At 37.7% G+C, this 24,734-nt stretch overlaps 1 protein-coding gene across 1 annotated transcript in view; it reads left to right on the forward strand.

Moving 5' to 3' along the window:
- The first annotated feature begins 9,317 nt into the window (after positions 1-9,317).
- Tmprss11e (transmembrane serine protease 11E) overlaps positions 9,318-24,734 on the forward strand; it is a 44,612-nt gene continuing 29,195 nt past the window's right edge. Inside the window, exon 1 of the mRNA NM_001419628.1 lies at positions 9,318-9,374. Within this exon, the coding sequence (NP_001406557.1) occupies positions 9,367-9,374 (8 nt within the window). The 5' untranslated portion in view covers positions 9,318-9,366. The remainder of the gene's footprint in view (positions 9,375-24,734) is intronic.

Below are 24,734 nucleotides of genomic sequence, written 5' to 3' on the forward strand. Positions count from 1 at the left end.
TTGGAACCCTTAGCCATAAATGGGATGTCTCCATAAGATCTCTCTCTACAGGAGTGAGGGAACTCTACAGAGGAGGAGACTGAAAGAGTGTGAGAGAGAAAGGAATGGAGGATATCAAGGAAAGACGACCATCTAAATTCAGCAGGATAGGCAGACGTGTGAACTCACAGAATAGAGGCAGAGTGCACAAGGCTTTCACCAGTCAGTATGCACCAGATGGAGTACTAGAGCTGCAAGGAGAAGTGGACACACGTTCTGTTCTCGTTACTACTGCTGTGATACAACACCATGGTCAAAGCAGCTTGAAGAGGAGAGGGTTTATTTGGTTTATGCTTCCACATCACTGTTTATCACTGAAGGAAGTCGGGACAGGAATTCAATAGAGCAAGAACCTAAAGGCAGGAACTGACAGTGAGCCCACAGAGTGCTTGTTTACTGGCCTGCTCAGCTTGCTTTCTCGTAGAACCCAGGACCATCTGCCCAAGGATGGCTGAATGCATAACAGACCGGGCCCTCCCACATCAATTACTTCTTAAGAAAAGGCCCTACAGTTTTGTCCGCAGCCGAGACTTAAGGAGGTATTTTCTCAGGTGAGGCTCCCTACTCTCCAGTGACTCCAGTTTGTGTGAAGTTGACAGAAAACCACCCATCACATGCCTTCACCCCTAACCCAGAAGCCATCTCTAATTGATGAAATAAAAAGTTGCCAATGAAAAATTAGTTTACTACAAGGGAGCCTCACTGGGAACACACACTACTCTTAAGAGTATACCATATCCACAACAGTAAATGGCAACTAGAAAAATGAATTCGGTGGCGTCTTTGGGGGTTCCCTTTTAATTTTTATTGTATTTAGTTTTTTCCATTTTTAACCATACATGTCTTTTGCATATATATTAATATATATTATGGCCCCTGTGTGTATGTGTGTGTGTGTGTGTGTGTGTGTGTGTGTGTGTGTGTGTGTGTGACAAGAATCCCGAATACGCAAACTGGTGGGTCTCTGTGTCTATATCTATCTCTTGTGCCTTTCGTTGACCCCTTTTCTTTCCTGTTCGTTTTGTTCTATTCCAATGTGCTTGGTTTATCTCACTATCATATATTTTATTTTATTATTATCCATTTGAAACCTGTTTGTTTTGTAATGAGGGACAGAAGAGAATTTTATCCAGATGGGAAGGGAGGTGCTGAGAAACTGGGAGGAGCAGAGGGAAGGAAAAACATAATCAGTACCTGTTATATGGAAATCAATCTGCTTTCAATGCAAGAAAATAAAAAAGACACCCTTCATCACCATCGTTATCATCATCTTCTTCTCCCAGTTTATGCTATAATATACTCCCATCTACGATATATAATATACGGTATACAATGTACATCCTAGTATGGAGCCATCTGTTGGAGTGTGGTCAGTGTACAAGGACCCATCTGCTTACAGAAAAATGATTCTTCCTCTCTCAGAAGTCATCTCATTATCACTGGTTGTTGATTAGGGGTGGAAGAATTAATATAAGAAAAACAACTTTCAATCTATCATGTACTAAATCATTATATTTTAAAAGGTATATTACTTTCTCTTTTTAAGAATGAGATTTTGTGTAAATTTAACAAAATTTATTTATTTTATTTATATGAGTGTATTGTAGCTGTCTTCACACACACCAGAAGAGGAAATCAGACCTCATTACAGATGGTTGTGAGCCACCATTGTGGTTGTTGGGAATTGAACTCAGGACATCTGGAAGAACAGTTAGTGCTCTTAACCGTCGAACCATTTCTTCAACCTGATTTTGTGTAAAATTTAGGCAAATAAAATTTAAAAATTAAGCAAATAAAAATTTTGTAGTATTGAACCTTGCATAGCCAATGCATCCCAATTTAAATATTAATTTATACATGTTTGCCTTCTGTTTAGCTGTTTACAATAACACATTGTGGCCTTACATTTTTACTGAAGAAGATCCCTTGCCTTAGGTACATACTAATGATCTTAAATATTAATTATCTTCTTAATGCCCATGCTTACCCCTGATTGTATACTATATTCTATCTTAATAAACCCTGAAGTGTTTTATTTAATAAATCCGAATTTGGTTCATAAAAGTGATGCTCTTGGGGCTGGGGATTTAGCTCAGTGGTAGAGCGCTTACCTAGGAAGCGCAAGGCCCTGGGTTCGGTCCCCAGCTCCAAAAAAAAAAAAAAAAGGAACACTATCCAAAAGTGATGCTCTTATTTTTTAAGTTAAAAGTACTTTAAAACTGGGAGGCCATTGATCTGGAAGTTATACATGCCGTATTAGTATACAGTTGTTAATAGCATATGCTACATGCTAGAATTTGGCCACAATCATAGCTAGTCCATTGTGTAACCTAGGTTAACTCTTATCTCTGTTTTGTCGTCATTGTTGTTGTTTAAGATTTATTTATTTTACGTATGCAAGTACACTGTCTTCAGACTCACCAGAAAAGGGGCTCAGATCCCATTACAGATGGTTGTGAACCACCATGTGGTTGCTAGGAATTGAACTCAGGACCTCTGGGAGAGCAGTCGGTGCTCCTAACCGCTGAGCCATGTCTCTAGGCCCCTTACTTCTGTTCCTTTTTCAGCAAAGAGACAACAAAATTAATAACACCCAATGTATAATATTATAGTGAAGATTAGACTGGAAAATACATGAGACAGGACAAGGTAAATAACCCACAAGTGTTACTCATGTCTACTTTCCTGCAGTGTGACAGCTTTCCATCACCCCACGAATATACTGCATGCAAATAAACATGCAACAAATCGTTTTCTTTTTGTGTGATGCTGAGGATTGAACCCAATGTACAGGTTAGGCAAAGATTCTATCACTAAGCTACATCCTTGCCCATAAAACAAGTACTTTCTTTTCTTAGAGCACTTATACTAGGCACTGTCTAAACTCTGGGTACAGACCTAAGGAAGGATGCAGCTGCATCCTGGTGAAGTAAACTATATGTATCATAGTGCTTATATATCATATTATGTATTTTATATATACACTATATAGTTATATATTATAGTATATATATAATTATAAATTGTATTATATATATACTAGATAGTGCATATATATTATAGTGTATATAATTATATATTACAATATATATACCATATGGTGTGTATATATAATATATGTAGCATAAATATAAACCATCTATTTATATTTATACATAACAAATCAAGTTGAATCACTGTAGAGTCTGGAAAAGGCTACTTTTGCTGAGTGTTCAGGACTCTCTCAAGTAGTTGCTTTGTGAGCATAGACATGAGGGAAGCGATACAAAGGGAAACTAAGAAAATCAGAAGAAAACAAATTCTAGAAAATAAGATCAGAGTAGAGCCAGGACAGAGGATATGGAAGGGGACGCTCCAGATGCTGAAGGAGTAGGTACAGGGGCTGCTATCAAAAGCCGGCCTTCCTACCCTTGATCACTAATTGAGAAAACGCTTTACAACTGGAACTCATTGAGGCATTTCCTCAAGAGAGGCTCCTTGGTCTGTGATAACTCCAGTTTGTGTCAAGTTGACACACAAAACAAGCCACTACACCCAGAATCTACATAGGCCAGGTGAATTTATACACAATCTAATCACAACACTGACATGTTGGGATGATAGGTGGGGCACAGAGAAGCTCTGGGAGTTCACTTGCTAGCTCAACAGATATACTCATGAAAACCAAGCAAGGGTTTTTTCCTGAAAGAAGATACATGATAAAGACGAACAGCAGATGATGCCCTAACTTTCAAAACACATGCTCAGTTGTACAGGTGTCCAATTTTAGATACACACACACACACACACACACACACACACACACACACACACACAATGCAGCATGTAGTTTAATATAAATAAAATACCCTCTACTGTTTGCTGCCTACAAGAGATTCACTTTACATGAACATGTGCATAGACTGAAAGTTAAAGGAAGAAAACAGGAGTTCAATGCACATTAAAATCAGCACAAATTTATATTTCTTGACCTAGCACATAAAATGACATGCAATCAAATTTGTGAAAGAGACAAAGGTTTATGTATACAAAATATTAGTAATATTCAGAAGAGAGAGGCATCACTATGTATGTATGTATATCTGAGTACCAAAGTATAATATGAAGCATACATTTATAGATCTTAAGGGACTCATAGGCTGTAAGAAAACAATAGGGAAGATGATCTGGAAAGAAATACCTATAATAATAATAATAATAATAATAATAATAATAAATCTTTGCTTTATATATACTTTAGAAAACATAGGTCTAACAAATATTTGTAAAACATTCCAATTAACTGCAATAGATATGCAGAGAACAATCCAGGAAAGATTATAGGTTAGAGCACCACGAAAGTCCTAATAAATCTATTATGCCTAAAAACATATCAGCATATCTATTCATCCACAATACAATGAAAGTTTACATGTATGACAGAAGAAATCTTGAAAAACTCACAAATGTTTGAAAACTAATCATAAACTGCTGGGCAGTCACTGGGTCAAAGAATAATTTAAAGGGAAAAATCAGAAAATGGCTTGGGATAAAAAAAGATATAGAACACATACAAACAGTGATAATACTGATAATTATAACACAAATACAAAATATAAAAAAGAACAAATTTACAGGAACAGGCTAACATATTTCAAGTAAGTAGTTGAAACGGAAACAATTTCCATCTTTGAAGAAAGGGAAAATATCAAAATCATACCAAAGAGTAACAGAATAGAGATTAGAAAAATAAATATAAAATGTAACACCAAAGCTGTTTCAAATGATAACATAATAGATAATCCTTCTGCCAGGCAACAAGGAAGACGTAATAAAAGAGGAGGATTACAGCTGATACCACAGAACTATCAACATCCATCAGGGATAACAGGCATGGATTTCTGGACACATGCAACTTATTAAGACAGATCTAAGAGGAAATAGAAAATATAAAAAGACAAGTAGTACAGAAAAGACTTAAGTTATGAAGAACAACATCCCGTCAAAACTGAGGACCTGATTACAAAGAGCTTGAGTGTCAGCCTTCCTCCACAAGAGCTTCTGAAAAGAATTAAAGAGGATGGGCTATTTGTAAGCTCAATTTAAACTTCAGAATTACTGCTACTTGATAGCCAGCATGAAAGAAACATGCAAGCCAAAGAACATGCAAGAAAACTATGTTCTAGTAGCCCTGATAAATACAGAAATAAAATGCTTAAAACATGGAAAAACCAAGTCCAACGGCATATTCAGTATAATGGATGTGATGACCATTAAGCATATTCAAATCAATAAATATTGCAATCATATTAAATAATGAAAGGCCCAAACCCTATGACCATCTTAGTAAATGTAGACAAAAATATTTGGCAACATTCACCATAAATTCATAATAAAAACTCTTAACAAGTTACATTATAAGACAGCAATGAACTAAAATGAGCTGGTATCATACAAAATGCAGGGAAGTTATATTCTTCTCTCTGTGGGGAGAAACGGCACAGGTATCCCCACCATAACCTGTGCTTCTTCACATAGTCTTAGAATACTCAGAGAGATAACGAAGGAAGATAAAAGAATTAAGGTATCCATCTGATAAAAGAGGAGATAAAATAATTCCCTCTCTTTGCTAAATCATAAAGGTGCCATCAAAATTGTTTTAACTGATTAATTCAATAAAATTATATGTTATGAAAAGGTTTAAAAAAAAAAGCCGCAGTAGATTGATGACTACAGTGAGGGTGAACACTGTCTATAGAAAACCACATGTACCATCAGGAAGATCTCCCAGTGCCCGAATCTTAGTGATAGACAGAACTGGATTTAATTGGCAAAAGACTTAGGTCTTATACACGCGCGCACACACACACACACACACACACACACACATGAATATGTGAGATATTCACCACCCTTATCTCCTAACGAGAGAGCAAAGCTGTGGAAGTTAATTAGTGGAGGGAGGAGGGGTCGCTCAGTCAGGACTTGTTCCCATATTCCTGTTCCACCTTTAATGACAGATTTTTTTCTTCTAGTGTCCTTTTTCATTATTCCTTCAAGAATGAAACTGTGTAACTTGATTTCCCATGCTTTCTTACTTCCAAGGAGTTTAAAGCCAGTTATGCCTCTATCAAAGCAAATGTCTTAAAGCAGCTCTAGATCACATTTGATTTTCCACTTTTTCCTACATTTACTTATGGTATGACTAAGTCGTCATGCACTTTGGAGGAGTGTCTCTTCCCTGAGGAGCAAGCTTAAGTCATCAGGCTTGGTGGCAGGTGTCTTTACCTGCTGGATCATCTCTCCTACTCTGATTTCTCAATTTTAACATCATCTATACATTTATACATAAAAGGAAAGGAGTGGATTCACAAATGGTAACATCTTCGCTTACTCAGATATCTAATTCACTCACTTAGTTTAACAATATTGGTCAACATCCAGCATACATCTCAATAAACTGACCAGTAAAAAACATCGCTTTACTATCACAGCGCTATAACCTCATGGTGATTTTAATGGTTTCCAGAAATTAATCAGATTATTATCGGTAATCATAGGTATCACAGGTGTCATTAAAATTTAATCATATTTTCTAGCATTAAAGAACTTGGTACAAGCGAGGGGGTATTTAGGCTGTGATAAGCATCATTCCTGGCTAGCCATAGTGGCACTATACTTCTGAAACTGTGACACCAGATGGTCATTGCTTTCAAATTGCTAAGTGTGTGGAAGGACAATGTAACAATTTGTTGGCTGATAAAAGTTCCTGTGGTCAAGCTGGTAACTTTACTTGTTATGCAATGCAATATGTCTACCAAGGGCCTCCAGGAGACTCACCTACACCGAGAGTCTCTTGAGTCCTGATTTCACTGTTGCATACATTGTGACAGTCATAACTGATTCATGCCAGGGTAAAAGGTTATGCGTGCACATTTTCTGCATTCCAAGGCTTAGAATGTAAGGGCAGAATGATTTCCAAAAAAAAAAAAAAGTATTTGAATGAAAACCAAAATTCTGGACTGGACTGGACTGGACTGGACTGGAGAGATAGCTTAGCAGTTAAGAGCGAGGTTCTGAGTTCAATTCCCAGCAACCACATGGTGGCTCACAATCATCAGTAATGGGATCCGATGCCCTCTTCTAGTGTGTCTGAAAAGAGCGACAGTGTATTCACCTACATAAAATAAAACAAATAAATCCTAAAACAACAAACCCAAACTCTTACTCTAAGTAACGTTCTTTTTAGTCTCCCTTGGAGATAATTTTGAAACAATTCACACAGTTTTATATCCTAGAACTCTAAGAGTAACTATAAACATGCCTCAATTCATCAATTCTCCACTCAGTGGAGCCTTAGCATGTAGTAATTTAACCTCTCCCCTTTTCCTCGTCATTTTCAAGTTTTACTAAATTGTTAACTATTTCACAAAATTTGATGTGCTATAGCGTCATTGCTTTGGTGTGTGTATAAGTGAGGTGTTTGCCTCTAGGAGCCAGAAGTCAACATCAAGTGCCTTCTTACTCCATTGCTCTCCACATTATTTTCTTGAGGTAGGTATTTCTTTTTTTTTTTTTTTTTTTTTCCAGAGCTGAGGACCGAACCCAGGGCCTTGCGCTTGCTAGGCAAGCGCTCTACCACTGAGCTAAATCCCCAACCCTGAGGTAGGTATTTCAATAAACCCAGAACTTACCCTTTATTAGACTGGCCAACTACCAAGCACCAGAGGTCTTTCTGTCTCTGTAACCCTTTACCACCCTACAGTACTGGGCTTACAGTATATGACACTACTCAGTTTTTATATTGTGAGATCAGAATTCAGGTCCCACTGATCCATCTCCCCATGCCATGCTGTGGCATTTGAGTGACCTGAAGACAAAGCAAACATATTGCAATTATCTTTTAATATCTTTAAACAGACATATATTTAAGTCTGTTTGCTGACCCACATTGGCTGATTTTGTTGAAACCTGTTTTCATAGTGTTTAAGCAAAGTCGAGGTGTCTGCTCATTTTCTGCATCTTTATTTCTAGGTATACGGACAGCCACGTATACAAAACCTTAGAGACATTTATTTGCATTTGAAATGTAGTTCTGGGGAAAAAACAGAAGTCATGAGACTTTTGTTAGCTGAGCCTGTCTTTGTCAGTGCATATGTGCATTAGTCCTACTATGGTAGAAAGGCCTTGTTTACTTGGCATCCTCTGTTTACCCTGTCTCTTACACTTGCCCTACCTCCTCTTTTGCATAGTTCCCAGCCCAAATGGGAGGGTTTTGAAAATGAGTACATCTTTGAAGACCCAGGGACAGTTTGTCCAGCTTAGAGGGTCCTTGCAATACTGCCCGAAGGACTCCAACCCCATTCCTCATCATGACTCTCGACTTCTGCCCTTGTTTGAGCCCTGGGATAACTATAGATGTCGTATTATAAAGCACAGTTTTTTCCTTTCCGTATACAGTTTTAAGAGTCTATGTGTGCTATAACAGAGTCCTTTCTGTTAAATTTTTATAACTGAGTAGAGTGACAATAGAAAAAGACCTCCTGTACAGTATGTGGTATTATAGAGTTATAATACCACAAGAGCACAGAGAGGAACAACTAATCTGCTTTATGGGGATTAAACAAAGCAACTTGCAGGCTACGTCTCAACTACGTCTTCTCCGTTACAGAAGAACTCATTGACAAATTTCCACAACAAACGACAAGGTGAGTTAGGCAATGTGCTGGGTTCTAATAAAATGAAAGAAATAGACCGTCTTAATTGAGATTAGTATTTGTGAATGCCTTGACTTTTCTAGAGCAACAATGACACATAGTTTTAAGATGTTAATGTTTTTCTAATCTCTGATGCATTTCCAAAACGGGCTTATAGCTAATTCCAAAGGGAAACTTTCATTTATATGCTTGACTGAGTAGAAAAATGTGTCAGCCTAGTTAAAAAAATATATTGGTGTTAGTCCTTGTCCAGCGGTTTATTTAACTTAATTAAACCATGGCTTCTTCACAGGAAGCTCCATAACTCTAATTTTGCTTTTTAAGATAGATTTAATTATCTAAAAATTTCATCCTGTTAATACTTTAAAGTAGCTCTAGATGATAGCTTTTGAGTTCCTTACTCCTAGAAAGTGCTTATAAATAATTCTTGTTGCTTCCTATAAAAAGTGCCTCCGTCACACTAGTCACTCACAGAGTCTCTACACTAGCCAAGTCTTGCCAGACTGGTTCTCTATGGATCATCAGTGACTTCTTTCTTCACCTCACATTAGCCTACAAAGCCACCGGTGAGCTGAGGAACACACTCAGTCACGGACCAGTCACCACAGGACTCGTGACTTGCTGGTCAGCAATGTATCGGTGAGTTCCTGTCTCCTTTTTGCCTAGTAGCTTGTAGTCTACAGTGGTCTAAGGCACTCAAGGGCTTGTGGATCTGCATCTGACTGTATTTATCACTTTTGGGGTTTTAGAGGACATTGTGTCAAGCAGGTTCTTGTTCTCTCCATAGGAGTGTTTCCTTTCTTGCTGTCTGTTCGAGCTCAGAAGGGCTTTCCAAAACGTGAAGGAGACAGGGTTGTACTTGCTTGTTTTGGGAAGAATACTATGTTTTATCTAATTTAGGCTTTATTGGTCTTATGGAAAAATACACTTATTCCACAGAGTGTATACAAGAAGTGTAAATGTGAGATCATGGGGGTCAAAATTGCTTCTCTAAGTAATCTAAAATTAAAAGGAATAAAATATTTTGGGATCATAAGAAGCAACTTAAGATGACTGCTTTCAATAGGTAAATTGTCATAATTGGAGTTTTAGAAATAAATCCAATTATGGAGGTATAGTAGTTGAGGGGTGAAGCATTTACCTGGCTGGTGAGAGACTCTGGGTTCACTCGTCAGCATCACACACACACACACACACACACACACAACACATAACTTCAATATACCTCACCACACTAAACTCCTCTGTTGTTTCCTTTCAATGCTAGAACCAAAATAGTAATGTTTTAATTTCATAATTTGGTATCAAAATTATCATCCCTAGTTTTACATGAAAATTTATTTTCTCGGAGGTATTGGCAAACCCTTTTTGGTTTATACTTTCATGGGTAAGACTCTTTCATTTATACTGTGAGAAGAAACTATAGAAATTTCAGTGGAATCTATGCTGTCACTACATAAGGAAAAAGCCCAGTTTCGTCACTGGTAGTGCTACAGGTATTTTAGGAGAATTTGAATATTCCTCTAGTCTCACAAGGAGGGCATTAAGAGCCCCAGATCTTACAAATATAGTGATGTCTGCCTTTTGCAATGTTTTTTGTGTCTTTTCTTCTTCCCCTTATTCACTCTAAGAACTTAACTTTACAGAAAAAAGCACAGTCTTGATCGCATTCGCCATCCTGGCTTCTCAGCTCTGGCCTGTGTTAGAGCTGACTGAGTTTGAACTTCGTTCTAAACATGTGGAGAGGCTGTGGTGAAGGGGACGTTGGCTGCGAACCGTATTTCTAAAATCAATCTAAATTTCCAAGAGAAGATGTGCTAAGTTTTTAAAGTCCTGTTTCAGAAAGGATGGAGATTACCTCTCAAGTAAACAAACAAACAAAAATCCCCAACCAACTGACAATAAAAAATATCTTTCTGATCTGGACAGTGTGTGGCTGATAGAGCGATCGATGAAGAAATGGGGGGACTAGTGGACGAAAGACCAGGGGAATGGGCTGAGGCGGAGAGGGGCCGGCTTATCACACACCTTTGCTCAGTAAGGGTTTGCGCATGCTGATAATGTCTGTTTGAGGGCTTTGGCTCATTGTTAGGAAACCATGGAAGATGTAGCAGGAGAGCGGTCTTTACAGCCACCTTCTTCTCTTGCCAGATTCTGACAGTCTTCTCCGTGTTCCAGCTAAATGAGAATCACGAACTTAAGAAATTTAGGGGTGAGAAAATAATTTGGACTGGGTGAAGCATCTTCCTCTTACCCTGCAGTTTCCTTTAAATAGTTATAGTATCCACTGGCATGAAGGGACCAAGGCCGAGAGAGAAAACCCTAGCTGGGTCAGGCTATAGGAGGAGGTTGGGAAGTGAAGGTATTCCTTAAGTGTTATTTTCTTACATGTGTTTACCAATAACTGATGATAATGAGAATTAGAGTAAATGGCTTAAACTCATAGGAATTAATATACTTTTTTAGAGAGCTGAAAGTGAAATGAGTAATCTTCAAATGAAACAAAAAGTATAACTTTAATTATGAACTACTCCTCAAAGAGTGGCCCATGTAACCCCTCCTATTAGAATCAATAAACACTTATTAAAAATAGAGCTATTTAGCCCCATGTACATTTGCCCAAACATTGAACATTTGCCCAAAGGAAATTTGAAGTCCCTTATGTTTGGGAGGAGAAAAAAGAAGCGCAGTACACATAAAAAGGAAAGGAACCGGTGAGGCTGGAGCAAAAACAAAGCATAGGTGAGACAGTTGTTATTAAAACGAAGTCAGCCTCAGCTTTATTTAAATTGATATAATTATATCGTAGTGGGCGGTGCTCTCTCCCTGGTTACCTTTCCCTTCAAGGGAGATGAACACTGATTTATGCAGGCTGGTGATGATTAAGGAAGAGGCAGTAATTTCAGAATGTATGGAATCTGAAGGGCAAGTACAGACAGATTTGCGTAGTTCATGTCAAACACAGAGGAAACAGTCTCATTTTCATTTTCTTGTTTACAGGAAAAACTTCGCCACTGTAAAACTACGCCACACCCTGAAATTAGTCAGGAGTGACATTGAAAGGGTTTTTTTGTTGACAGATAGGTTCAGAGTTGCGACATATTTGTGCTCCCAGGGTTTAAGATGCACTCGTTTCTAGATCAGTTCTATTCATAAAAAGGCTTTTAGTAAGTTTTCTTTGGGATTCAGCCTGAATGTGTATCTTGTAAAATGTACTTCGTTGAGTAATTCTATCCTGAATGACTGCTGTTATCACTCCCTTCAAAAGATAAGGTGATGTGGGTCGAATGTTCCAGGCTCACTAGTAGCTATATTTGTAGTCTGGAAGTCTTGGCCCTTTTACCTATCCCAGAATGTCTATCCCAGAATGTCTATCACAGGTGCTAACCTAAGGACCCTCCAGCCATTGGAATGCTTTACAGAAATGGAAGAAAAGCTTTTCTGTTATGCTTTCCAATATGTATGTGTGTACCCCTCTCACACATACACACACATACACACACACACACACACACACACACACACACACACACACACACACACAATGAATGCGTAGGTCAAGAGACGGCTGGTACGTAAAGCCAACGTGAAATTGTCTACACATGTGCTAAGAAGGACGTGCTGGAATGGTGTTTTACTTCCACATATGGGTTTCTAAACATCTTTAAAGGATTAACTGAGCACCTTACTGCTGGCTAAAGTTTTCTCTTGTATAACAGGAACACGTGACCTAATTTCCATGTCCCCACTGTCTTAAAGGTGATCAGTGGCTGTGAGCCTAGCACTTTGACGACATGACTGTTTTCTGCAAATGAATTCATTGGTCAGAATTAACTGCAACCGTCTTTTCTCCTAAAATAAGATTGCTTATTTTAGGGAATTAAAGAGGGAATAACTGGAAACACCAGCACCAAGTTTTTTATCCAAGTACGATAGTATATAGAACCCTCTAGCTGTGAAGTAGCTCTCCTGAGGTATTATGTGGAAAAATGGGTTCCATAGACGTTCTGTGGCTCTGTCAGCGTTAGGGTTTTGAAGAACTACATGAGTTACCCCTGTTGGGTGAGTTGCTCTCCAGGAAGCTGAGATTGTACGATTGTTTGGGCTCACAAGTTCCTGAACATCCTGGGCAATATATTGAAACCTCAGCTCAATAAACAGAACAAGCTAGAATTTATTCCAGCATATTTTCTTGCTAAGACTGCAAGCCTCACCGTCCTCAAGGACATACCTGGCTTGCACGCAAGGGCTCATTCTCAGAGTTTTCAAATAGTAATTCTAGGAAGATAAGTAGTTTTGTTAGAGAAATCCAAAATACCACTGAAGCAGCATTACATTCTAATTCACCACATTTCATCTGAAGATGTCAGGTGATATACGTATTTTGAAGCTGACTAAGTAAACACAGAGGGATTTTTGCACTTTGTGTAAAGTTAAATCTGAGTCAGAGTAGAACAAAACAATAATTGCTATCATTTGAGTATGGTACTATGTAGCACCTTCCATTGTAAAATATTACTTGTGTTTAACTTTATAACAACCTATGGCTAATTTGTACCCATTCTGTAGGTGGATGCTCAGAGACTTACTGTTTTATTCTTTTTTTCAATTGTTAATGGATGACAGAACTGAAATGAACACAGGCAAGTCTATAAGACTCTAAAGCCTGTGCTTTAATTATAGTGCTGACCCGTTCTCACAGGGCCTTTTCTTTTCATCTATGCCCTCTAGGATAGTTCAGTTGTCTTCCTGTGCCAAGATATAGAAAAGTTATATATTTTCAAAGAGTGCTTCAGCTACCCAATGAATGTTCTTTAAAATCAGCCTTTGCCACAGGAAGCACGGAAGTTCCATTCTACACAGCTCTGCCAGAGGAGATAATTTGCATATGGCCATAGAAATGGGTGAGTCAGTTAGCACTGGAGATAGAATCTGACCTTCTAGTGCACCTGTGTTCTCTGCATAGTTTAGGAGGAGAGGACAGATTAGTGTGGGCTAGCTCTATGGTCCAGGAATTGTTGTTATGACTAATACTATAAGAACTTAAATAAAAATAGATGGCCTTCTTAATAATTAGCATTATGCACATGTTGACTTAAATATTTAAACATCACAGGATGGCTAAATTAAGCAAATGAACACTCACAGTACTTCGTGTAGATTTATCTTTGTGTGTATGAGAACAGGTAAAATCTACTTTCAGTATTTTTCATGCACATGATACATTGCTATTAACAGGTGCTCTCTTGAGCTTATCCATCCTAGCTAACTGAAAATCCATGAAGGAGGAATAAAAAAAAAAACACTCCCCTATAGATATTTGATATCTATTATATATCCAACATATATTTTGTCATTTGTTGCCTTATAGCAACCCTGTAAGCAGCTAAATTTAATATTAGATGGCAGTACATATAGGGAAACCAAGATTTGTGAGGCTGAGTCCTCTAAACCTTCGAGTCTGTGATTGGTTGAAGGTTTAACATGCATGTTTTTACCTTAGTTCTGTTTTCTCATCCTCCCTTCTGTCTCTATCATGTTATCAACCTCAGACTCCTAACTACTCCCTTGGAGAAGCAGAGTTAATTTTCCTTGTCTTTTTAAAGACTTCATTTATCTTTGCATCCCAACTTTTCTAATCAAGAAAATTCCCAAAACAGTAAATTAATACACAGCTATGATATTTTAAAACAGCTAAGCCATTGATAAGCACTTGGTCACTTCCTACCTGATTGAGGGTTGGTTTTGGGGAATTCAAGGTGTCCTAATCCTTGCACTAAACTGTACTCACCATTGCTGACAGGATGTAGGTGCATGACTCGTCAGAACTTAGCACCATATTGACCCCAGGATGAGGGCTATTCTACAATTTTTGTCTTCAAATCTAATTGTTCTTTGCCTAAAGTGGATCTTGGATGTCAAAAAAAAGATGGATTAGGACCAGGTCTGGGAGGTTGTGCTGTCTTCCTTCTATAACCCCTCATCCACATGTGAGGGCACTTGAAAAGCAAATTGCTCTCTTGTTAAGATGGAAATAATGAGAATAGGCAACAATCACTGAGTATTTACTGTTTGGCAAGGTTCCAGGAGCGCTATAAATATTTACTCTTTGCTATTGAAGATCCTTATGAATTGGATTATGGAATTAGTTCAATTTGTTGGCTGGAAAATGTAGACTCAGAGAGGCAAGCAACTTCCCCAGTGCCATCTAGCTAATGAAGGCTACTGTAAGGGACAAATACAGGCTGTTCAAAACCAAAAGCCCATGTTTTAGTACACTAGGAAAGACAATGGAAACCATTAGCTTGAAGTTACAGAGCTTGTAACAGAAGATTATTATTGTTTTTGTGTATATAGAACAGATTATTATTTTCTCAAGGACTTTAAGATACATAAGAATGTTTAAAGAGAAATTCATGATAGTATAGGTTTCAGCCTGAATCCAATGCACTATAATCATATTGAATGTACGTGGTCTAACTACTTAAAGATTGGGCTGAAGGGTTGGCTCACTGGCTAAAGGCCAGTCCTGGTGACCTGAGTTTGATCCCCTGCGCACACATAGAGGGAGAAGAGAACTGACTCTTGGGAATTGTCCTCTCATCTCCATACCCCCACAAACAAGTGAATGTCATTTACAAAATTAAACTTAAATGCACACTGAAAGAGATTTTTCATATAGAATTAAGTAAGAGAATGGAGACCTTCTTGTTGAAGAAACTATTCTAAATATGATAATATAGAAACATTAACATACTATAAAAATGAAATATCACATAAACACTAATCAAAATGTATATGTAAGTGTGTATATTAACCTTAGAGAAAGTAGACTTTAGAATGAGGATAAAAGGATAAATTGGCTAAAAAGATAGGAATTCAAAAAGTGTTTGTCTCTGATACAGAACAGAGGTTCAAATAAATAAAGCAGACAGTGCTGACAGGTAAAATTGGCAAATTCAAAGTTACTCCTGGAGATGTCAACTCTTCCCTTTTTGTATCTGACAGAACAAGTGTACAGAAACTCAGATTGGATACAGAGAACCTGAAAACACTAAAACAATTTGGGCTGATTGACCTGTGGCAAACACTCTGCCCAAGAAGGGCAGAATACAAATTGTTCCCAAATGCACATGGAAAATTTATCATGATAGAACATATTCTGGACCATAAAAAAGGAACAGTACATTGAGCCACCAACCAGGCAGCATACACAAGCTGGTTGAAGGTCCAAGACACAATATAGCAGAGGACTGCTTGATCTGGCCTCAGTGAGAGAAGGTGCACCTAATCCTTGAGGCTCCAGGGAGGGGGCAGGTCTGGTCATGGGGCAGCATCCTATCGGAGACAGAGACGGGGGAAGGAGGAATGGAATGAAAATTGTGGGAGGCGGGCAGGGGATGTGGAGGTGGGCAATGACTGGATTGTAAATAAATTAAAAAATTTTAACAAAACCCAACCCAAACCAAACCAAACCAACCAACCAATCAACCAACCAAACAAACAAACAAATAAGACCCCCAAAAGGACAGTAAAATGTTCTAGCCTCAGCAGTGGGCCTGGTGCTCATAGGTAAAAGCTATACAGGATGGTCAAGGGCTGTAGCTCCAGGAGAGGGGCTATCAGACAAGAGTTGTGGCCACCATTAGATCATGACTGGGGAGATGACAAGTCAGGAAGATTAATATTCAAAGTCCTCACTTCTGATCATGATCATCTGCTGTAGCAAGAAGATCCTTAATTGGGATGCCCATGTCTTTAAATGTTAGTACTAAATTTATTATTTCTATTCCAGAAATAACATTGCTATTAGGAAACATTGAGTAAAAGCAGTCTATCTTTCTTTTAAAGAATTTTCCAGAAAGTTACTAACCATTTATCTTGAGGTTCTTTTCTCTTAAATATGTCATAAAATGGTAATCACATTACCAGGACAGATCTGTTCTGTATTTCAGTAGTGTGAGATTTAACTAGGAAAGGCAGGATAAGAATAACAGCAGATGATGTAAGATACTTCATTTAGTTTCGTGTAAAACAGATCTGGAGACCAGCAACCATGGGATGAGAAGCTGGTAATTAGTTACTTAGTCTCCTTTTACCATACTGCTCCCTCCATATTAGCATACATGTTCTGTTACAATCTAATAAGGATACTTACTCTCTGATTAATTAATATGTATTCTAGTTATGAAATATAAATCAGGAGTGTAGCCACCGCAGCAGGCTCCATTGGTATCTACTTAGTCATATGGACAAGTTTTCTTTCCTTTAAGTAAGTAAGAATTTGAGAATATTAATAATGTATTAATATTAAAATGAGTATGGTTATGTGTGTAATGATCAACTTCACTATCTTGCCATGTACTTGAAATTTAAATATTAGTCCATATATGTTACAGGTTACTGTCTGTGGCAAGAAATTTATTAAGTAAAGTCACTTCCTTTGACCAATCATGTAAGGATAAACAGGGTCCACGCATTCTCTAACTACACACTGTTGCTCAGGTAATTCAAATAAGGGTTTAGGATGCAGAGGGGTTTGTAGGTTCTTTGAAGGCTTCTTGGTGATAGGTTCCTCCACTCACTGGGAAACTATGTCTAACACACAGGTCTTAGCTTTTAGAAGGTCCACCTGGCAATTCCAATTTTAAGCTTTATCAGAGCCTAGGATTTTAAAACTAGCTGAGAAAACAAATATTCAAGAACCATAAGCTTTTCATAGATTTGATACCTAATTGATATGTGTCCACGCAATATTTTCAGGTGCCGCTATTTTACATTTATGGTAGCTTAAAAAACATTAATTGAGAAGTGTTAAAATTGACAGCTGAAAGATTTCCTTCTAATAAGCATTTCCTAAAGGTAAAACTATTGATAAAAATAAAACAAAAATACTTGTAGCATCTTAAGCTTGTTGCAAATCATGTCAAATTGTCTGCTATCGTAGCCAACAGAAAAACAGTATATTTGAAAAGTCATATGAAGATTGGTTAATACATTGAATATTGTTTATAATAATGCTAAACATTATTTCTGGATTATTCGAGATATTGAACATTAGTTTTGGATGGGTCGTATAAAGACACTAAGATAAATTCTATTTATGCCCATTGATTCTTAAGAAAATAAGAACATATACCATCATATTGCTGGAGGCTGGGATATTGGGACCACTTTAATACACACTCAGATTTCTGTTCCAAGTAAGACTAAGACACAGGTCACTGATCTTCAAGTTCATAGCTAGTTCCCCTGTCAAGCAAACTCTTACAGGGGGCACTAAGGTCAAAAGTCTGAATGAGGGTGTGGTAGATCCCAGTTAACATTACATAGAGTGTTTGACTGTCTGATGCTCTGTGCTCCCAGTGACAGGAAAGTCTCCAGCTCATGGTCCTCAACCTTCCTTCTGTATAACCCTCCACAACATTGTAGTGTAGACACACCTAGCAATTCCTGCCCCACCCTGATTGAGAGGTACAGCTCCCCAGCTCTGACTGCAGTGGTGTGTTTTGTTTGTCTTGCTGGAACAAATTGTGGTTTTTGAAGTCCCTCGATGGCAATTTTTTAAAAAAATCTTGAACAGAAGAGTTTGAGGAAAGTAAACATTAGTGATCCTAAAGCAATAGATTAACTATAAGTACAATCCTATCTATACCTAACCATTCAATGGTGTAGTTTTTAAAATTATTGTGTCCCATCTATCCATAATTATAGATTTCTAGAGGTCTGGCAAAGTGTCAACATGCATGTCAATTTGTGGTAAGCTAAGTCATAACATATCTGGTTGGGAAGTTTATAAAGACATTGACCATAGGGCTATGTAGATCACATCAAGTCCCCACCACTGACTCACTACTAGCATTTACATGAAGCTTCTATGAAGTCTGATGCTTTCATATGCAGTCTTAACAGCATTACTAGAAAGAAATATCACCTGAGTTTTATGGTAGATTAAATATAAAAATGGTTAGACAATGGGGCTTGCCTAAGTTAATAGTTAAATGTAGGATTTTTGTTGAAATATCTGCTTAGAACTTATTGGGGGACTGGAGAGATGGCTCAGTGGTTAAGAACACTGACTGTTCTTCCAGAGGTCCTGAGTTCAATTCCCAGCAACCACAAGGTGGTTTACAACCATCTGTAATGGGATCTTATGCCTCCTTCTGGTGTGTCTGAAGACAGCAACAGTGTGCTCATATACATAAAATAAATAAATCTTTTGAAAAAAGAACTTATTGGCTTATCAAGCAATATAATATTTTAAAAGCCTAACTTTATGCCTAGTATTTCAATAATCTTTTGATATTTTACAATGCAATAGTGCTTCTAAAGCCATTGCCATAATAATTATGAAAGCCTGGTCAGATATTTTAAAAATTTATTGTAGTGCTTTATATCTGATTGATTTCATAGAGCTTCCTTCTTATCAAATTCCTTTTAATGAACTGTGATTAGCACCACCAGTATCGAGGGACATAATAAGAGTGTTATGCAGCTATTTTTGTTTAGATGTTAATCACAGAGACTGAAGTTCATTATATTACACACTGGGCATTTGATGGAGACTTAATAAATGGTGTTGCTGAACAACTGCTGTGCTCTTTTCTACGGGTGCCAAAAAGAAGATACCAGATAAGGATTTGCTTTTCTCCCTCTTTTGTTGTACATTTTGCTTAGTTTTGTTTGGAGGCTATCTTCTAGAAACCTACCCATGTTGTGGCATGACTCAAGGATATGTGTGCAAATAATTTTAAAACCATTTCCATCGTACATTTTTAATACCATTTTGTTGCCTTCTTCTATTCACAAATTTAAGTTAGTAGCAATAACAATGGTACATGCGCACACACACACACGCACACACACACACACACACACACACACGAAGTCATACCACATCACACTATTATAAACCATCATAAATCAGTTCAGTTCAGTGTGGGAGACAAATTAATCTTTACGATAGGAACATTGTTAGATAAATTTACCCACCCTAGACTTTAAATTAATATCCAGGGCTGGAAATAAAAGTTTCTTTCCTTATTTGTATCGATGCTGTATAAATAAAATGTAAATAGTTGTTTGGCAACTAGGTGACACTTTAATTTTAGCTTCCTTATGGGAATTATTTATATTGTTATAGGGATTAAACACATAATTCAGTCCACAAACTAAGGTGATACTTTCAGACATTTTATAGGTGTGCTCTGTACATCAATGAATAAAGTAGAAATATGGTATTTATATTAGTTTATAAGAGTAATTACAAGTTAACAATAGTGGCCGGAAAGATAATTCAACGGTTTAGAGAGCATTGCTCTTATAGAGGTCTCAGGTTCAGCTCCCAGCCTCATCAACACTTATAAATCCAATTTCAGAGGACCTGATACTTCATCTGGTCTCCCTAGGCAGTAGGTATGCAAGTGGTGCACATATATATAGATGCAAAGTTTATACTGACACATTAAAAATAAGAGTGAAAGCATACTGTCTTCATTAGAGTTACTATTGTTGGGATGAAACACCATGACCAATAGCAACTTGGGGAGGAAAAGGTTCATTTCACCTACAGTTTTCTATAACAGTTCATCATCAAAGCAGTGAGGGAAGGAATTCAAGAGGCCACAGAGGGGTGTTGCTTACTGAATTGTTCCTCATGCCTTGCTCAGACTATTTTCTTATAGAACCCAGGAGCACCAGCCCAAGAGTGGCATCATCCACAATGGCTGAGCCCTCCTCCATCAATCACCAGTTGGGGAAATGCCTTATAGCTGGTACTTATTGGAGGCATTTAATCTCAAATAAGCTTTCAGATAATTCTAGTCTGTGGCCGGCTGATATAACCTTTGACAGCACACTCTCTACACGCAAACACATGCTTTTCATTTTGTTTCTACCTTGGGTACTTAAGTAATTTTCTTAGAAGTATAAGGAGAATGAAAATCAAAGATTCCTAACAATCAGAGTTGTTGTCAATGTAAAGTGCAGCTTGGGCAATGGCAGTGAGTGGGAAAAGCAGGCACAATCCCATAAGCTAAGCTACTGCCAAACATGTAGCAGACACCAAGGAAATGATTAATTGATATTTTTATTTATTTTAATTTTGGTTTTTTTGAAACAGAGTTTCTCCGTGTAGACCTGGTTGTTCTAGAACTGACTCTGTAGACTAGGCTAACCTTGAACTCAGAGATCTGCCTACCCGTTTCCTAAGTGCTCGGATTAAAGGCACTCACCACCACACCAAACTCATTTTTTTTTAATTTTTCAATTAAAAAATTAGCTTGTGCACTTATGTGTATGGCTGTGGAGGTGTGCACCTGTGGGTGCCAGAGCTCTACCTCAGATGTCTTCCTCTGTGCCCTCAGATGTCTTCCTCTGTGCCATTCACTTTTTCTTCTTTTTTGAGACAAGGCGTCTCATTGTACTTGAAGCTCACCAACTGGATACAATGGTTGACAAGCGAGTCCCTGGAAATCTCTAGTTTCTGCCTCCTTGTGCTGGGATTATAGCATTTACTGCCATGCCTGGCCGTGTAGGTGTTGGAGATTTGACTTTGTCCTCATTCTTGGGCAGAAGCACTTTATCTTCTAAGACAAATCTGCAGCTTTCTTTGTTGTATCTTAAGAAGTGGCTCAGGAAATTTCTACTGCCATAGATTCTAGGATGTTAATACCTTGTGCTTTCTTTTTTTCTTCCTTTCTTTCCTTCTTTCTTTCTTTTTTTCTTTCTTTCTTTCTTCCTTCCTTCCTTCCTTCCTTCCTTCCTTCCTTCCTTCCTTCCTTTCTTCCTTCCTTCCTTTCTTTTTTGTTCTGATGTTAAAATGTACAATGACCCTTAAACATGTTTTTTTATTTGCCTTTTTACTTTATGGACTGTGGTAACAGTTTTACCGCAGAAAGAGTGTATACTTGGAAAATCATATGTTTTAACTGTGAGTAACATTCCCCGTAAATCTGGATCACCACATAAAGTACTTTATGAAAGTTTTCCTGAGCTAGCAATTATTCTTAACAAGGTCTGAGTTGTCTTTGGTTGTCTTTAATATTCCGAGTTACTTCCTGAAACTGAGGTGGGCTCCACATTCACTGAGAAAGATCCAACAGCACAGTGAGGTACTGAAAAATGACCTTTTACAACTTCGTGTACTCAACTTTGCTTCAGTTCCTGAATGATGAGCAATTCCTGAGTATAGGGTAAGAATTAATACAGAGAGACAAGGCTCACACTTATTTCAAAACCAAACAAGCAGCCAGCCAGCCAGCCAGCCAACCAAACAATCAAAACAGCCAAAAAAGAAAACAACAAAACAAAACAAAAAGACGTCAGTATTGATTCTCAGGATTAGAAAACAAACCAGAGCAGAGAATTTTGTTTTTGTGGTTTTTGTTTTTAGATTTATTTTTTTATTTATCTGCGTATACTGCAGTTATCTTCAGACACACCAGAAGAGGTCAATCAGATCTCATTACAGATGGTTGTGAGCCACCATATGGTTGCTGGGAATTGAACTCAGGACCTCTGGAAGAGCAGTCAGTGCTCTTAACCGCTAAGCCATCTCTCCAGCCAGAGCAGAAAATTTTAAAGTCATCTCTTAAACACACCAAAGCATTTTGTAGGGGGATAGGCTCTGAGCTACTCTACATAGGGGGCAGTGAGAAGAACTTGCTAAGGGGAGCAGTGTGGGGTTTAATCACTAAGCCATTGTCCATGACACTTAGAAAAAGACATTTTACTAGAACAGAAGTTGTTTCAGAGATCAGGTAGCTAGAAGAGAAAACTCTTATTAAGCGGTGGGTGAAATACTGGTGGGAGATTTCCCGTACAATTTCTAAAGCAAATTCATTGCCCGGGCAGTGGGATACAGATTTGCCAGACTACAGCCAGAAAAGATCATGAGGGTTGACTCATAGGCTATCCATTAACCAGTCATGGCAAACTATAGTTTAGGGACTAACTCTGATTTATTACCTGATTTTTATATGGCGTTCTAACTAAGAACAGTTTTCACATTTTTAAGTGATTGAAAACAATCACTTAATTGATCATAAAATCACTTAATTAAGTGATCATAAAAAAATATTTTGACAATTAAAATATACGTAATTTAAATATCCATTTCTAGAAATCAAAATGTACAAGGACACAGCTGTGCTCATTTGATTCTGTGTCATCTATAGCTGTGTTGAGGATAGAGTGACAGAACAGAGTAGCTGGGGCAGAGGACTCGAGCCTAGGGAACAGAAGGATCTATTATCTGAATCTTCAGACTCCGACTAAAGAAGTTGGTGATAATTCTTTAGGAATATCCAAGTTCTGGACATCATGAACATGCTGTTAGAACATGACTGAGATCCAAAGGGGAAGGAATGACGACATCTGCACTACTTAGCATCAGGAAGAATGATCAAGAAATCCGAGAGCCACTGTTGTTCAGACCACAGTCCTTACTGAGCTACTCAGAAGCTTGTTCTGACAAGCCCTCCTCAGAAGCATTACCCTCCTTTCTTAGTCACTGCTGTGTGGTTTGCTTGCAGCTCCACCTTTCACTCTCCCTCACGGTTTGTTGTTACTGCCTTTCTTTTTATAGTGCTGTTCTACAATGACATATTAAGAAATGATACTGATAACACAGTGTCGGGCTCGGCGTGCAGCAATTCAAGGCCAGTGGCGTATACCTGTACCTTATCTGCATGCTCACGAAACTCCTCCGTAATTATACACGTCCCCCAAGAGAAAAGAAACACGAGAAAGCACTTTGGTTGTTTGAAACTATCGATGGGATCACGACCCAAAAAGCCTGTCTTCGAGTAAATTTAGGTGAATTCAGCCAGGGTTTGGGGTGGCAAAGAAGTGTTGCCTACGTATTCTTGTGCATGGACTGCCTGACTACACGAGCATCCACTGATATGAGGAGCAGTTTGTTCCTCCATTTTATTGATGTTTTTGAGAACACTTTCTAAACATATCTACTTTAGAGCAATTTAGTATTGAATGACTTCCTGAGGGGGAAAAAGTAACTAAAAATGATGAATTATACCTTAATAAAGGGAGAAAAGAAACTGAATTAACTGGCATGAAAAACAATGCAAAAAAAAAGGAGCTAAAAATGATAAATTATACCTTAATAAAAGGAAAAAGAAACTGAGTTAACTGGCATAAAAATTACAAAAAGGGGTAACCAAAAGTGATAAATCATACCTTAATAAAAGGAAAAAGAAACTGAGTTAATTGGCATGAATAACAATGTTATACATTGGGGAAGGAAAAGACAATGTTTCAAATGTCAAATGTCTTAATAATGTGGACATGAATATTATTACCAATAATTAAATAATTATGACCACTACTGACATTTGTATATATTTTTCATATGGATTAAATGAAATAAACCAACAGCATTTTTACCTTCGCAGAGCTCATCATGTAAGGAGTGGGGAATATTAATCCTTCTTTTTCATACAGAGAAAACATGAGAGAGTACTGTATCTATCAGGGAATAACTATTTAATAAAGAAGCTGGGGGCAATACTCAGAAATACACTCTCCAAATAGTTTATCCAAATATTTTTGACTAGATTCTCTCTGTTTTTGTCCCATAATGTCCCTCTTCTCCTTTAATACCAAAGAAACAAGTTACTTAGATATTGTGAGGATCAGAAAGGAATCCAGCGTGGTGTCTTGGCACAGTAGTGACACACATACACATACACATGCACACACATGAACACACATGCACACACGTTCACACACATGCACACACACGCGCACATACCAGATCTGATCTGCCTCGGTAATTTTTTCATTCTTTATAAACTACCATTTTTCTCTCTCTTTTTTAAATCTCTCTCTTCACCATTTAATTCAAAAGATTATTGTTTAAAGAATCTATCATAAAACCAAACCATGCATGGATTCAAATGAAAGTGCCTTTCACTTCTTATTTCACTTTTTACTGCTAATAATTCAGTTCCCCTATACTTTTCATTATGCACACACTTA

This window comes from Rattus norvegicus, chromosome 14 (genome assembly GCF_036323735.1).
Source record: "Rattus norvegicus strain BN/NHsdMcwi chromosome 14, GRCr8, whole genome shotgun sequence".
NCBI classification, from domain to species: domain Eukaryota; kingdom Metazoa; phylum Chordata; class Mammalia; order Rodentia; family Muridae; genus Rattus; species Rattus norvegicus.